Source organism: Emys orbicularis, chromosome 1 (assembly GCF_028017835.1).
Source record: "Emys orbicularis isolate rEmyOrb1 chromosome 1, rEmyOrb1.hap1, whole genome shotgun sequence".
In the NCBI taxonomy this organism is placed as follows: domain Eukaryota; kingdom Metazoa; phylum Chordata; order Testudines; family Emydidae; genus Emys; species Emys orbicularis.
This window is the reverse complement of record NC_088683.1, coordinates 204,427,210-204,441,856: the sequence shown is the minus strand read 5'-3', so window position 1 is coordinate 204,441,856 and position 14,647 is coordinate 204,427,210. Positions and strand designations below refer to the sequence as shown.

The 14,647-nt window shown below is 39.2% G+C and overlaps 1 protein-coding gene across 1 annotated transcript in view; it reads left to right on the top strand.

Moving 5' to 3' along the window:
- HLCS (holocarboxylase synthetase) overlaps window positions 1-13,816 on the top strand; it is a 231,021-nt gene extending 217,205 nt beyond the window's left edge. Inside the window, exons 8-11 of the mRNA XM_065402773.1 lie at window positions 3,567-3,727; window positions 8,451-8,565; window positions 12,640-12,853; window positions 13,581-13,816. Of these exons, the coding sequence (XP_065258845.1) occupies window positions 3,567-3,727; window positions 8,451-8,565; window positions 12,640-12,853; window positions 13,581-13,752 (662 nt within the window). The 3' untranslated portion in view covers window positions 13,753-13,816. The remainder of the gene's footprint in view (window positions 1-3,566; window positions 3,728-8,450; window positions 8,566-12,639; window positions 12,854-13,580) is intronic.
- The last annotated feature ends 831 nt before the right edge of the window (window positions 13,817-14,647 follow it).

Here is a 14,647-nt window from a genome sequence, read left to right as displayed (position 1 = left end):
GCTTGGCATGTGGGGTCTTCCTACCTCACCTGTTGGGCAAGGTAGTGAGAGTTCTGACAGACAACACAGTCTCAATGTTCTACATCAACAGACAAGGAGGAGCGCGCTGGTCGGCTTTCTGTCAGGAGGCGCTCCGTCTCTGGAACTTCTGCATCAACCACGAGATCCACCTGGAGGCTTGTCATCTCCCTGGCATCAAGAACACACTAGCGGATCACCTCAGCAGGGCTGTCTCCTCTCACCATGAGTGGTCACTCCACCGGGAGGTAGCCTACGTGATTTTCCAGAGGTGGGGAACTCCCCAGATGGACCTCTTCGCCACCAGGCAAAACAGAAAATGTCATAGATTTTGGACTGGGCAAGGACTCCCTTTCCGATGCCTTCCTCCTGTCGTGGTCGGGGAGCCTGATGTACACGTTCCCTCCGATTCCACTCATCAGCAAAATCCTGGCAAAGATCAAGAGAGACAGGGCGCAAGTTATCATGATCACCCCTGCATGGCCTCGCCAGCACTGGTTCGGCGTGCTCATGAACCTTACAGCGGCCCCTCCCTGGTCCCTGCGCAACCGACCAGACCTGCTGTCACAGGACCACGGTCGGCTCTTATACCCCAACCTCGCGTCCCTCCACCTCTCGGGGCGGATGCTGCGTGGCTGAACCCGGACGAGCATATCTGTTCGGAGGAGGTCCAACAGGTCCTCCTGGGAAGTAGGAAGCCCTCAACCAGACTGATTTACCTGGCCAAGTGGACAATTTCCCACTGGGCGTCCAAGCGTGGCGTCTCTCCCTCACATTCTTCCATACAGTCTGTCCTTAGACTACCTGCTTCATTTGAGGAACCAAGGCCTGGCACACTCTTCTATTAGAGTGCATCTCGTGGCCATCTCTGCTTTTCACCCGCTGATCCAGGGCCAGACAGTGTTTTCTCATGACATGACGGTCAGATTCTTGAGAGGTCTTGATAGACTCTTCCTGCAGGTACGGGCCCCTGTCCCGCAGTGGGATCTTAACTTGGTCCTTTCTAGGCTCACAGGCCCACCCTTTGAGCTGCTGGACTGCTGCCCCCTTCCCACCTGTCATGGAAGGTTGCTTTCCCGGTGGCGGTGACATCAGCGAGACGAGTCTCTGAGATTAAAGCCGTGACCTCAGAACCGCCGGACACGGTCTTCTACAAAGACAAGGTTCCTGCCGAAGGTGGTGTCCACCTTCCATCTGAACCAGGACATCTTTCTTCTGGTGTTCTGTCCCAAACCGCACAAAACCAGTGAGGAGAGGCGTCTTTTTTTTTTTTTTTTAATTAATGGAGATATCCTATCTCCTAGAACTGGAAGGGACCTTGAAAGGTCATCGAATCCAGCCCCCTGCCTTCACTAGCAGGACCAAGTACTGATTTTGCCCCAGATCCCTAGGTGGCCCCCTCAAGGATTGAACTCACAACCCTGGGTTTAGCAGGCCAATGCTCAAACCACTGAGCTATCCCTCCCCCCCCAGTCTTCATGCACTGGACATCCGGAGAGCCTTGGCTTTTTACCTGGAATGTACCAAGCCTTTCCGTAAATCAACTCAGCTCTTCATCACTACAGCGGATTGGATGAAGGGCTTTTCGGTGTCCTCGCAGAGAATTTCCAATTGGATCACTGTTACAACCTGGTGGGGGTTCTACCGCCACCGATTGTCAGAGCCCACTCGACTAGAGCTCAGGTGTCCTCAGCGGTCTTTCTGGAGCACGTCCCTATCCAGGACATCTGTAGAGCCGCGATGTGGTCCTCTGTTCACAAGTTCACGGAACATTATGCCATCACTCAGCAGACCAGAGATGATGCTGGGTTCAGCAGCACTGTGTTGCAATCTACATGTCCGTGAACTCCTACCCACCTCCGATGGTGCTGCTTGGGAGTCACCTAGTATGGAATGGACATGAGCAAGCACTCGAAGAAGAAAAGACAGTTACCTGTTCCGTAACTGATGTTCTTCGAGATGTGTTGCTCATGTCCATTCCACGACCCGCCCTCCTTCCCCACTGTTGTAGTTTACAGCAAGAAGGAACTGAAGGTGGGGGGAACCAGCGCCACCCCTTATACCGCGCCATGCAGGCGCCACTCCAGAGGGCACCAGAGCCGGTCCCCTATGGATCCTGCTGAGGGAAAAACTTCCGACACCGGTGCATGTGGCGAGCACACATACCTAATATGGAATGGACATGAGCAACACATCTCGAAGAACACCAGTTACGGAACAGGTAACTGTCTTTTTTGTGTGTGTGTGTGTGCGTGCGCAGTTATGTAACAACAAAAAATCTACATTTGTAAGTTGCACTTTCATGATAAAGAGATTGCACTACAGTACTTTATGAGGTGAACTGAAAAATACTGTTTCTATTGTTTATCATTTTTACAGTGCAAATATTTGTAATCAAAAATAATATAAAGTGAGCAGTGTGCACTTTGTATTATGTGTTGTAATTGAAATCAATATATTTGAAAATGTAGAAAAACATCCAAAAATATTTAATAAATTTCAATTGGTATTCTATTGTTTAACAGTGCGATTAAAACTACAATTAATCACAATAAATTTTTTAAATCATGGTTAATTTTTTTGAGTTAATCGTGTGAGTTAACTGCGATTAATCGACAGCTCTAATTTATAGACACAGTAAAAATATTTTTGGAGAGCTCAGGGGTTTGATAATCGGACAGCAGTTTTTTCCCCTTTTACTCTTACTAATCTGAATCCAGCCCAACTTAGAAATGACCAAAAGTAGTTATCTCATGGATGTTTAGTGGCTTACATAGAATGAATTGGTGGCATTGTTTTAATTCCTACTGAAAAGTATTCCATATCACACAAACTGCCATCACCACAGTTGGCACTGAACCAAACCAGAACCAAAACTCCCATTGACTTCATTGCAGCAGGACTGGGCCTTGAATTGGCATGGAGCAGTGGTTCTCAACCTGCGGCCCACAGGTCACTTGCAGACCAATCAGCACACAGCTGTGGCTCATGTGACATCCTCAGGGTCATACAGGGAGCATATATATTGTGTGCGTGCGACCCATATAACACACAGAATGCTACAAATGCGGCCCTCAATGGTAAATAGGTTGAGAACTACGAGCATGGAGTCTGTTCTGTGGATAGATAGAAGGCTTCAATCTCCAGGAACGTTTCACAAGTACTTTTTTATTTAAAAACAAACATAAATAGTTCATAAAAACATATGATCTACAAGATACCAAGGAATTGTGGGCAACATATTGTGTGCAACGCTTTTGATTTCTTTGAGGTTTCTATAAACATGATTACCTGAACACACATTAACAAAACCAATACTTTAAAATAGCTATAAAATTGAATGTAGTTTTTCTTTGAAATAAGCTGGAACAGTTTTAGAGCCCTCCTTGTAGATTTTTTTTCAAGAGGGTGCTATTTTTGAATAAACTAATTCTTATGCTGCTGCTTTCTACATTAACTAGTATGAACTTTGTAAAAACAAAACAAAAAACCCTCACAATTTCTCTGTCTTACATGTTTGTTTATTCAGTGTTGTGGATTTTTTTCAGGTCGTGGTGGAAATGTCTGGCTCAGTCCTGTGGGATGTGCTCTATCAACATTACATGTTTCCATTCCTTTGTGTTCCCAGCTGGGACAGAGAATTCCTTTTATTCAGCACCTGGTGTCCCTGGCTGTGGTGGAATCCGTTAGATCAGTACCTGGATATCAGGTATCTAATTTTAATTCATTTTAATATTCTTATTATTTTCACATTTCATTGAGTTCAGTCTTTAACCTGACCTTCATAACTAGATTGTGTCATTGAAGCCATAGATCAGTGATACTCGGACTGAGGCTCACAAGCCGCAAGTGACTCTTTAATGTGTCTACTATGGCTCTTTGCAGCACATGATATTAAAACACTGCGTGATTTAATTATTAACCAATCGGGATGCTTTTGCTATGTTATTAACCAAAAATAATAATACTTGGTCAGTCATTTTTCTGTGAGAATTTATATATATATATGTATATAAAAAATAAAATGTTAAAAACTAAATATTTCCTGTCATACCATTTAAATATGAATACATAGTACCATAGTAAATGAAACAATAAATTCACACTACTGTGCCTCTTTTGGGTAATGTTGATCCCTAAGTTGTCTCCTGAACTGCTGCGGTCTGAGTATCCCTGCCAATGAGTTTAGCTCTTCAGTAATACTGGATTGTATAATTGCTGTGTGATTAAAAGAATGGATGGATTTAGCCTTCCGATTTATTTGTATGTGTTTTTAATAGATGTGGTGCTTGCAAAGTGAGTGCCTGCTATCAGGGCTGGCTCTACTGTTTTTGCCTCCCCACGCAGTGCGCTGAATTGCCGCCGTGGACGGCGGGGGCAGTCCGTGCGCCGTTAGGGCGGCATGCGCGTTTCCGCCGCGGCGGCAATTCGGCGGCAGCTTCTCGGACGGCAATTTGGCGCGCTGCTTGGGGGCAAAAACACACGGACTGCCTCCCCTTGCAGATTGCCGCCCCAAGCACCTGCTTGGAAGGCTGGTGCCTGGAGCCGGCCCTGCCTGCTATTGATTAGATTGAGTCTAGCAAACTCATTTCACTTATAATCTAATGAGCATTTGAGCTTCAGATTCCAACAGTGACGATGGATTTACCCTTTACTTTGTCTAAATGTTGGATTCATTTGTTTTGGTTATGAAAGTGTTGAGGAAAAGTGAGAACAAAAACGGAATGAAACTGATAAATGCTTTTTTTGTTGGTGCATTTCAGAGGCCACTTGTCCCCTTTTAAAGGATTTTTTCCAACTCTTTTTGAAGGTTGAAAACTGATTTTTAAAGAAAAAGTTAAGAGTATTGCTTAGAGTAAAAAGGAATCAAATATCCTGTCATCAGTGTTCAAATGAAGAACCAATCTTCTTCTTCACCTCATATATCTCTTTTTTTAATGTTACCATATTCTAATATTTGCTAACTATAAAACTTTGGTATTTTACAGAAGTAGTTAACTAAAGCACGTGTTTCCTATATTACTCAAAATGAATGTCTTATACACATTTACACATGAACTTTATTATAGTGGCACCCAGTAGCTTTGCTGTAGTTTAGGGTCTGTCAGCCCTTCTATTAAAACCTCCTAACTTCAGCACTTCATAACTTGACTGTAAAAATTGCTCCAGACTGAAATTTGCAATACAAAACCTTTGGCTGGGGAGGTCAATATTTTTAACTATTGAAAATAAAAGGGGGAGAAGGGTTACTTTTTTAAAGTATGAGTCGAAAAGCAAAAATAGACATAGTTTAAGAATCTTCTTGCCTTTGCGCTTCTCTTCATACTGTGGCACATATATCGGCTACTTTTCAATTAATTATTTTTTTTTAAAAATTAGTCCATTCAGGAGTAGCAACTTGATTGACATAATAGATGATGATATTAACACAGAAGGAATAATTGTGTCAATAACACACACAGTTGAGTCTACCGGTTATACATTTATATTTTTAGAATAGCTTGTTCTGACCATAAAGAAGTTGAGTTTATCTTGAAAGAAACACACTCCACCCCCTAAGAATGAATTAACTACATAATTGGAGCTATTAAATTCCATCATGTCAGTGATCACTAAATTAAGAGGAATCACTAAATATGCTTTGACAGTTTGTCATCATCCTGAACTAAGTGGAAGAAAGGATTTCTGTACTCCGTTTGAGATTTTTTTAAAGAAAGGAAATTAAACACAGACAATAGATTAAAACAATGTTAAGAGTCTGACTCAAATCCATGAAAGCAAGGAAATTCAAAGTTAAATCTGAAACTCTATTCTTAAATTGCCCCATTGGACGTAGGGTAATGCAAGGCTCTCCACATGGTGGATGAACATATATGCCATATGAGCTTCAGTAGCTAGGAACAATGGGCTAAGTTATGGATGAGGTTTCAATCTTAGCTCTACATTTCCATACCTTTTTGCATAAGTCAGACCTTTATTATTACTTTAACATACTTTTAATGTTGTTTTATTATGCTCAAATTCCATTCCAGAATTTTCATACAAAAGTATCAAATGTACGTGTCTCAGTTGATCAGTCAGTCATTTTTAGGGCTGTGTCTTTAGTGTTCACAGTTCTAAATGGCCAGCAGTTCAAGCTACTGTCCACAGTTCTGGATTCTCAGTGGGAAAATCTGACAATTCAATTCAGAGTTTCATTTGCAGATGACAGTGCTCTGAATACAAACAAACCTTATGTACTAGATATTTTCTACTGTCCCTGACTCAGAACAGTATTTAGGAGCCAGTACATAACTTACAAATAAAAATAACATGTGTCACCATTACATGTAACCTGCTAAATCAGTGCAAAATAATGCATTGTATTTTATATTTTGACAGTAAATCCTTTGGAAACAATGGTAGTTATGCAGCAGCTCATCTTGCCTCATTATATTACAACAAAAAGCTCATGTCACCACTATAGTTCATCTTGAAAACTAGTACTATTGTAGAAATATCTGCTGTTCTCCATATCCAGCAGTTAGTTCCTTAGCAGTACAAATGTCTGTGGTCTATTGGCTTGTCTACATGGGAAGTTAGTGCAGAACAGGCTGGGGTGTGAATTTAAAGCACAATTGCTATGTTGCCCTAGCTCACCACATGGCACTCTTATTCTGGACTAAGAGTGCCTTTGTGTGGTTAAATTTAATGTACTTTAAAGTGGAGTTAGTGTGAAATAGCTATTGCATTTTAAATTCACACCCTAACTTATTCCACACTAACTTCCCCATGTAGACAAGCTAGCAATGTGTATTTTTCGAACTCCTGAGTCTGTTACAGTTCAGAGAGTAATGACCTGCACAGGATGCCTTGAGAAGATCTGTTAATCCTGACATACTGAATGGCTTAGCTGTGGCATGCTTTGAAAACTGTATGTCCCAAGAATCTTCTGTAAATCTGCACTGAAATGTGGATAGTCAAGTGCTTGTGGTAATGAATATGAACTATGTTTTCTTACAATTCCTTATGATACCAGAATAAGTTAGCATTTCCTGTACAGATATGCAGAGACATCTGTGTAATGGAATCCTCCCTGGCCTTTAAATCTGTCAGGAAAGTAGACATAGACCCAGGTGCAGTTTTCACACATCCTGTAAAAGGATTTCATAATCTACAAAAGGAGAGGGTGTAACCAGATTCTTGTAGTCATGGAGCACCTCCCATGATTTGCCTCTTGGGATCCAGTCATATGCAGTTTTTTAAGCTCCAGGAAGCACATTTGCTTTCTTTTTACATTTAAGTAGCTGGTGCAAAGTTTAATTCAGTTCTGGGGCTTTAACAAAAACTTCTTTATTGCAATGGAATGGTGTCATATGATGCAGTTTGTGTTTCCAATACCATGGTATAGATTGAACATAGCTGCATAAAATGTGAATATTTTTAGGACTATTTACATAGTTAATTGTGAACTGGAATTTTCTCCTGACTGCTAAATTTCATTCCTGATCTTCAAGATGTCATTGCCTCCCTGTCTGACTTCTGCAAGAACCTTGGGATATATTTGTTCTGTTCATTGTGGGCAGTTCTAGGCGTGTTTAGCAAAGTTGATTGTCTTTCTTTAATAGATCATTTCTATCCTGAAACAGATTTTTATGGTGAATAAAGAAATTCAACAAAGTTATTCGTAGACTAATAGATCGAAAGGCTAGAAAGGACCATTGTGATCATGTAGTCTGACCTATATAACACAAGCCAAGGAATTTCCCCAAAATAATTCCTTTTGAACTTTAGTTTCTTTGCTTAAAAAATCCAATCTTGATTTCAAAATTGCCAGTTATAGACAATCCCCGTAACTCTTGGTAAATTGTTCCAATGGTTAATTACCTATTGTCTGTGATTTTGAGATTTTTAGGGAAGACCTCTGCCAAGTCACTTTGAAGTCCCTATTTTTGATTATGTATAGTTCCTGTACGCCATTAGTATCTACTGTATAGCTTATTGCTAAATAACTACTCTCAATTGTCTGTGATTGCTGCCAACCTTCATACTAAACCGCCACAAAACTTGCAGATTCCCCTACAGATATTTACTTTCTTTGGGGTTGAGGAGTAAGCCTCAAGAATGGGAAAGAGTTTTTCAAGGTGAAAATACCAACTTTCTCATTGATATTTGGATTTTTGGCAGTCATGAGTTTCCATCTTAATGTTGTTATACTTACCAGAGTTCCTCAAATGTGTGCTTAGTTATAAAAACTCAAATTCAAAATATAGTTCTGTGTCTGACTCATTGTTCTGTAAACCATTTTGATCTACTTTAATTAAGAAAGAACTAAATTATCATGTTCCAAGGTAGCAGAGAGGGATGGCATTTGCAGAAATACTGAGTGATGGCAGTGTCTTTATAAAAGAACAGCATAATATGGTTATATACATATACATTTATTTCTTTAGGATATTGACCTGCGAGTGAAGTGGCCAAATGATATTTACTACAGTGACCTCATGAAGCTTGGTGGGGTTCTGGTAAATTCTACACTTATGGGAGACACATTTCACATACTTATTGGTAAGTGTCTAAATTATTTTCAGGCTTGTCAGGCCATTTTTTCTAAAGCTATTTAATTATTCTTAATGTCCTATACGAGTTCAAACTACGAGAACAAGAGCAAATGAGAAGTGGGTATGCTGGTATGCAAACCATGATATTCACAAAACACAAAAAATAGATGTCTTCTGTGATCTATAACATTCCATATGGCTGGCCGGGAGAAGCTAAACACAAGCATCAGGACTGATATAGAAGATTTTGAAGAATTAAAAATAACAGGATGAAAGTTTTTTTTCACATTGAGTCACAAAGGTAGGGTACCATGGAGAAAAGTTTACTATATTTTTAATGTTTTTTCCTATCTAATAAGCACACTGTGTCTTTTCCCTTCTCCATGAAGTGAGGAGTAGAATAGATCTGTCATGTGCTCAGGAGCAAACTCTGTGCTCTGTAGGGAGTTCCAGAATGTCCTGCCTGCTCAAAGCAATTCTTTATCTTTTGATAGGTCTAAAAACTGGATTTGTCAAGGAACTTCTATGTAGAAGGTTAAGACAAGGAGATTATTATTGTTTAGTATTGGTACATAGCACAACATATGTGCACAGTATTTTACAGAGCGAATGAAGACATGGTTCCTACCCAGATGGCTTAAAGATCTAAACAAGTTACACAGTTTAAGTCAAAAACAACGAGGAGTCCTTGTGGCATAATTTATTTGGGCATAAGCTTTCGTGGGCTATAACCCACTTCATGCATCTGATGAAGTAGGTTATAGCCCACGAAAGCTTATGCCCAAATAAATGTGTTAGTCTCTAAGGTGCCACAAGGACTCCTCTTTGTTTTTGCTGATACAGACTAACACGGCTGCTACTCTGAAACCGTTTCAGTCAGTCATTCCTTTGCTCTTCAGCTTAGTTGCAGCCATTGAATCTTCTGTTGAACTCAGACCTTTGAAAGGCAATTTTCTTTTTTAATTAACTTAAGAGAATGGAAGGTGCTATGAGACAGTTCTGAAGCCTTCTGTCTTTTAGAGCATTTGGTCCTTCCATATGTTTTTTTCTGAGCCATTCTAACCCAAGGGTAATACCTACAAAAGAATTTATCGTCTAAAGACAAGAAGGTAAAACCCATCTTAAAAATAAATAAATAAAAATCACCTTTTTTGTAGCAATTACTTCTCTTGACTCATTACATTTCAGCGTTGGACATGGAGCTGCTAAATAAATGCACCAAAAAATTCCGATTCAAATTGGAACTTATTCATTCCATCCTCTCAGTCATCTCCAGTGGAGACTTCATGACAAAAGTAGGTCTGGAAAGAGGGTACACATTAGAACCTCAGTTTTATGAACTAATTGGCAATTAAGGAATTCAACAAATCCAAAAATTCATAAAATTGGAAATCTGAAAATGACAGTAAGTTCCGTTCATAGGTTAATTTATCAGTTGTCAGTGATAGTGTACGTAACGAATGGTGGCAAATGGATTTAATGTGCCCGATTTGTCTTGGAGAGAACTGCTTCTCTTCCTTGCCACAGAATCTCTCATTTTTTTCAGATCTATACAGCCACTTGAATGTTGGCTGAAGGCATGTTCAATGGCAAAAAAATTGTTAATATAACCAGTTGTTCATAAGGTCAATGTTCATAAAATCAGAGTTCTGTTGTATTTTCATTTACTAATCAGACCCTCTAAATTGAAAGTTCCTGAGATTTCTGTACCAGTGTCTGCACTACCAATAGAAGGTTCTTTTCTGTCTGACTACCCCTCTCCCTCCTTTCCTCCAAGGAATATGTGATCTGGTAACAGTATTGAGTGTATTGGTGACAGCATTTAGAGTACAGAGTAATCTACCCATTCTTGGATTAGTAGCATGGTCAAATTCCTACAACTCAATGTGCAAAATGTGCCATCCGTTTTCTACAGACACATGGCTTCATTGTAAACCAAGTTGAGTGATGTAATTCCAATTAAACTTATTCAATATGTGGGGGGTGGTAATAAATACCAAGAGCCAACAAAGTCTGTATATCAGGACAAAGTATCAGAGGGGTAGCCGTGTTAGTCTGTATCCAAAAAAACAATGAGGAGTCCGGTGGCACCTTAAAGACTAACATTTATTTGGGCCTAAGCTTTTGTGATTAAAAAAAACCCAATTCTTCAGATGCATGGAGTGAAAATTACAGATACAGGCATAAATATATATTGGCACATGAAGAGAAGGGAGTTACCTTACGAAACACGGCTACCCCTCTAATAATCTAAACCTTCTAACCCTAGTTATGGGTGGAGAGGGAGGGAGGGCTCTTTCTCCTGTTTTCTGAAAGTCCCATTGAGAATCTAGCCCAAAAACCTTTTGGTTGAAACTATTCCACAAATTCGTGTCAAATTCACAGGCAGTCTTGGAACCACTAAAACTGCATTTTTCAGCTAATAAAACAACTGATACTTTGATACTAAGGTTAGAAGGATTAGATTATAAGAGAGGTAGCCGTGTTTTGTAAGGTAACTCCCTTCTCTTCATGTATCTGTAATTTTCACTCCGTGCATCTGAAGAAGTGGGTTTTTTTACCCACGAAAGTTTATGCCCAAATAACTCTGTTAACCTTTAAGGTGCCACTGGACTCCTCGTTGTTTTTTGTATCAGGACAAAGATCCTCTCTGCCAGGATTGCCAGCTGAATTTAAGTGTCCGTCTCAGAAGCATAAAAGGCCAAAGACAAACTCTTTAACTAACTGGCATTACCAGGTTTTCTAACCATGACTGGTCACTCATTTCATATATCCTATGAAGAGATTTCTAAGGCTTCAGTCTGATCCTCTGCTCACATGTTTGTCAGGCTCTGCAAGATAGGTGATGTCTTGAAACTGATAGTACATTAGTAGCTAGGGTCTGTATTCATATGTACTATGTTTGAGTGCAAATAGCTGTTTGAATTGTTTACTTCTTAGCATATTGTGTTAATTTTTCTCATTTTCTTGTTAGATAATCCACTTCTCCCTACTTCCAGTTGTATTGATATATTTTGCTGGATATTACTGTAGATCTTTCTTTTGTGTGTATATTCTAGTTATTTAAAAAGAAAAAAAGTAATTTAGTTCCTGAAGAGAACCTTCTCTCTCCAGGTAATTCTGAGTGAATTAATTCCATGTTTTCATGATCTCATCAAGTTTATAAAATAATGTAACCTACTGCTTCCTACGGAAGAAGCCAGTTTACTCTTGAGCCTGAGTGACAAGTCTGGCCTAACTGCACAGGGAAAGGAAAATCCACATTATATGGGGGGAAGGAGGGAATAAATAGTTAATACAAGATTTTCTTACATCTCTCAAAGCCTGTTTGAGGAGGCTGCAAGAAAGGTCCCCAAGAGCCATATAATAAGAATGGCTTTTTGCCAACATTATCCTAGCTGGAGAGATCTCAGTGAGAAACTTGAGGCTTCAAAAGGATATTATGGCAAGACAGCTTAAACTATCTGGAGTCTAACCCTGAAAGTCTGACTCTTCAGGGCTTTTCCCAGGAAGCCAATTGCTGACTTATGAGCTGAGGAAAAAAGGCTTATTTTTCAGAATGTGAAATCAGTTAACTGTAGTAAATAGAAGAGACTCTTAGTCACATTCTAGGCTGCTAGATTCATAGTGTGGTTAATCGTCTGCTTTCAGATAGTTTGGTAGCTGGCTGTCAATACCACAATTTAAGGGATTTTCAGTTTTTTATTGGCAATCTAGACAGCACAGCTAGCACTTTCCTTATTCCTAAATCTTCACTTTAGTCACAAGTTAGGAGTTTGGTAGGATGGCATTTTCTTGATGGGACTGTATTGGGGCTATTTGAACTGGCATTTATTGGCAGAAAGGAGTTTAAGGGAGGATGTGGACATAAATGTTAACTAGGCTCTGAGTGTAATTAGCTGCATACATGCATTTGGGAATGCAAGAGATTGATGAAAAACGGTACAATGGTGGGAAAATCCTTTAAGAAAACCTTTAGAAAGCTTTGCACCAAATGATTGAAGAAAGTGCAAATGCATTTGTTATATGATAAGAAATAGTCAACATTTCCTACTGTGCACTCTTGATTTTTCTTCCTCAGGCTGTGGATTTAATGTGAATAATAGCAATCCCACCATATGCATCAATGATCTCATCATGGAGTACAATAAGAAAAATATGACAAAACTAAGGTCCTTAACAGTAGACTACCTGATTGCTAGGAGTGTAACTGTGCTGGAAAGACTGATAGACATATTTCAGGAAAAAGGACCTGATGGAGTTCTTCCCTTATATTATAAATACTGGATACATGCGTAAGTATAGCTGTCTCTTCTATTCATCTTTTCCTAAACTTTCCCTTTAGAGAATTAGGAATAACTCATAGATGTCTTGCCTTGCACTGTGAATGTTCCACTAGATTGCCTTTTCAAGCAGTAGTGACTTACTTGGGTTTTACGTAAGAGCACATTTTCAGTATTTATATTGGTGTTAGAATAGCATAGATCAAAATTTTAATGTATTGGCATTTATTACAAAACTTTGCTAGGGATCTTGCATGTACCATCTCATGAAACAATGAGAATATTTAGGGTTTTATAGCTATTTGTTTTGCTTAAAAATTGTGCTGTACTAATTTATCAAAAATTATGTTGTAAAAATAGTGTGAATTAACCATGCGTTCTGCAAAAGGGGTCTAAGGAGAAAATAAAGGAGCTGTACTGAAGGTCATTATTTCTCTAAAGATTCAGAGAAATGAGGAATAACACTGTCTTTAATAGAAGACTCAATGCTCTCCCTATAGTATTTATCATGATTGCTGTTTGTTAGTCATCCTTGTTGAATTGTTTTTTATAACTGATATAAAATCCACAACCAGCTCTGGTGAATTTCAACCATTGTTTTGTTTTCATTTCGTTTCAGAGGAGGGAAAAGTTCACATGTAATAATATAGTGGGTTATTTTTGTGACGTGTTGCAAGTTTATTTTTAAATAATTAACTGGTGCTCCCTTTTCTTTTCTTTTCTTTTTTTTTTTTTATAGTGGTAGGCACGTCCGTCTCTGGAGTGAAGAGGGCCCATTAGCATGGATAGTTGGAATAGATGATTGTGGATTCCTTCAAGTTCATGAGGAAGGCAAAGGTGTAGAGTCTGTGCACCCAGATGGCAACTCATTTGACATGCTGAAAAACCTTATTATCTCAAAGCAGGAGTAGACCTTAGAGTTGTTGAAAAAGCTGCTCTAAGAAGATTGTTCAGTATTCAGCACCTAGCAGCTGATCTTGGCTATACACAATATATCAAACTGGAATGATTTGGAGGTGAAGTGTAAAAGCTACATATTGCATTTTACATTATTGTTTCATTTCTGCTGTGTTTTCTAGCCAGTGGCCCTAAGGACCAGTTAGTATTTTCTGTGCATTTTTCATGTTGCATATTTTTAAGCATAGAGGTGAGAGGTAGCTTATGATTAGGAGAAATCAATTTTTTACCAATCTTTAGTTTCTTCTTTCTTAACATGGATAGCTTAGTTGAACATTGCTACAAAAGTTAGTGTTATCCCATTACTGGAGACCCGTAATCTTTCGCTAATTGCTAAAAAAATTCACTAATGGTATTGTTTGTTATAAGCATTTACAGTAGGGAGGTATTTGCAAAGGAAGATGTTAAGCTCATCATTAATTCAATATATTTAAGAAACTAAAAAGACTGCATATATTTGTTTTTTAAAAAGTGTGTTTGAATAATGCGTCTGTTGTGGTTTTGCTTTGGATATAAGCAATAAAATGTTTAAATTACTTACTATGAAATTTTAAAGAAATGAGTTCTGCTTATGTCAGCTGTGGAGGAGACACGTGAAAGAACTCACCACACACCCATAAGGGAAAGTGGGAAGAATTCTGCAAGTTTATTAAGTTAACTGTATACTCACTGTATACTTAGATTATAGTCCCTCCCACCCTTAAGAAATAATGAGCAACTTTGCTGATTTGGCTCTGCTCCCAGTGGGCTTCTATATCCTTTCACCATTCTGTAACTGGATCTCTGGCCTGTAGGCCCTTTGCACCTCTCTTGTGGTGGCCTTATGCTTGGACATCCCCACCAGCAGTG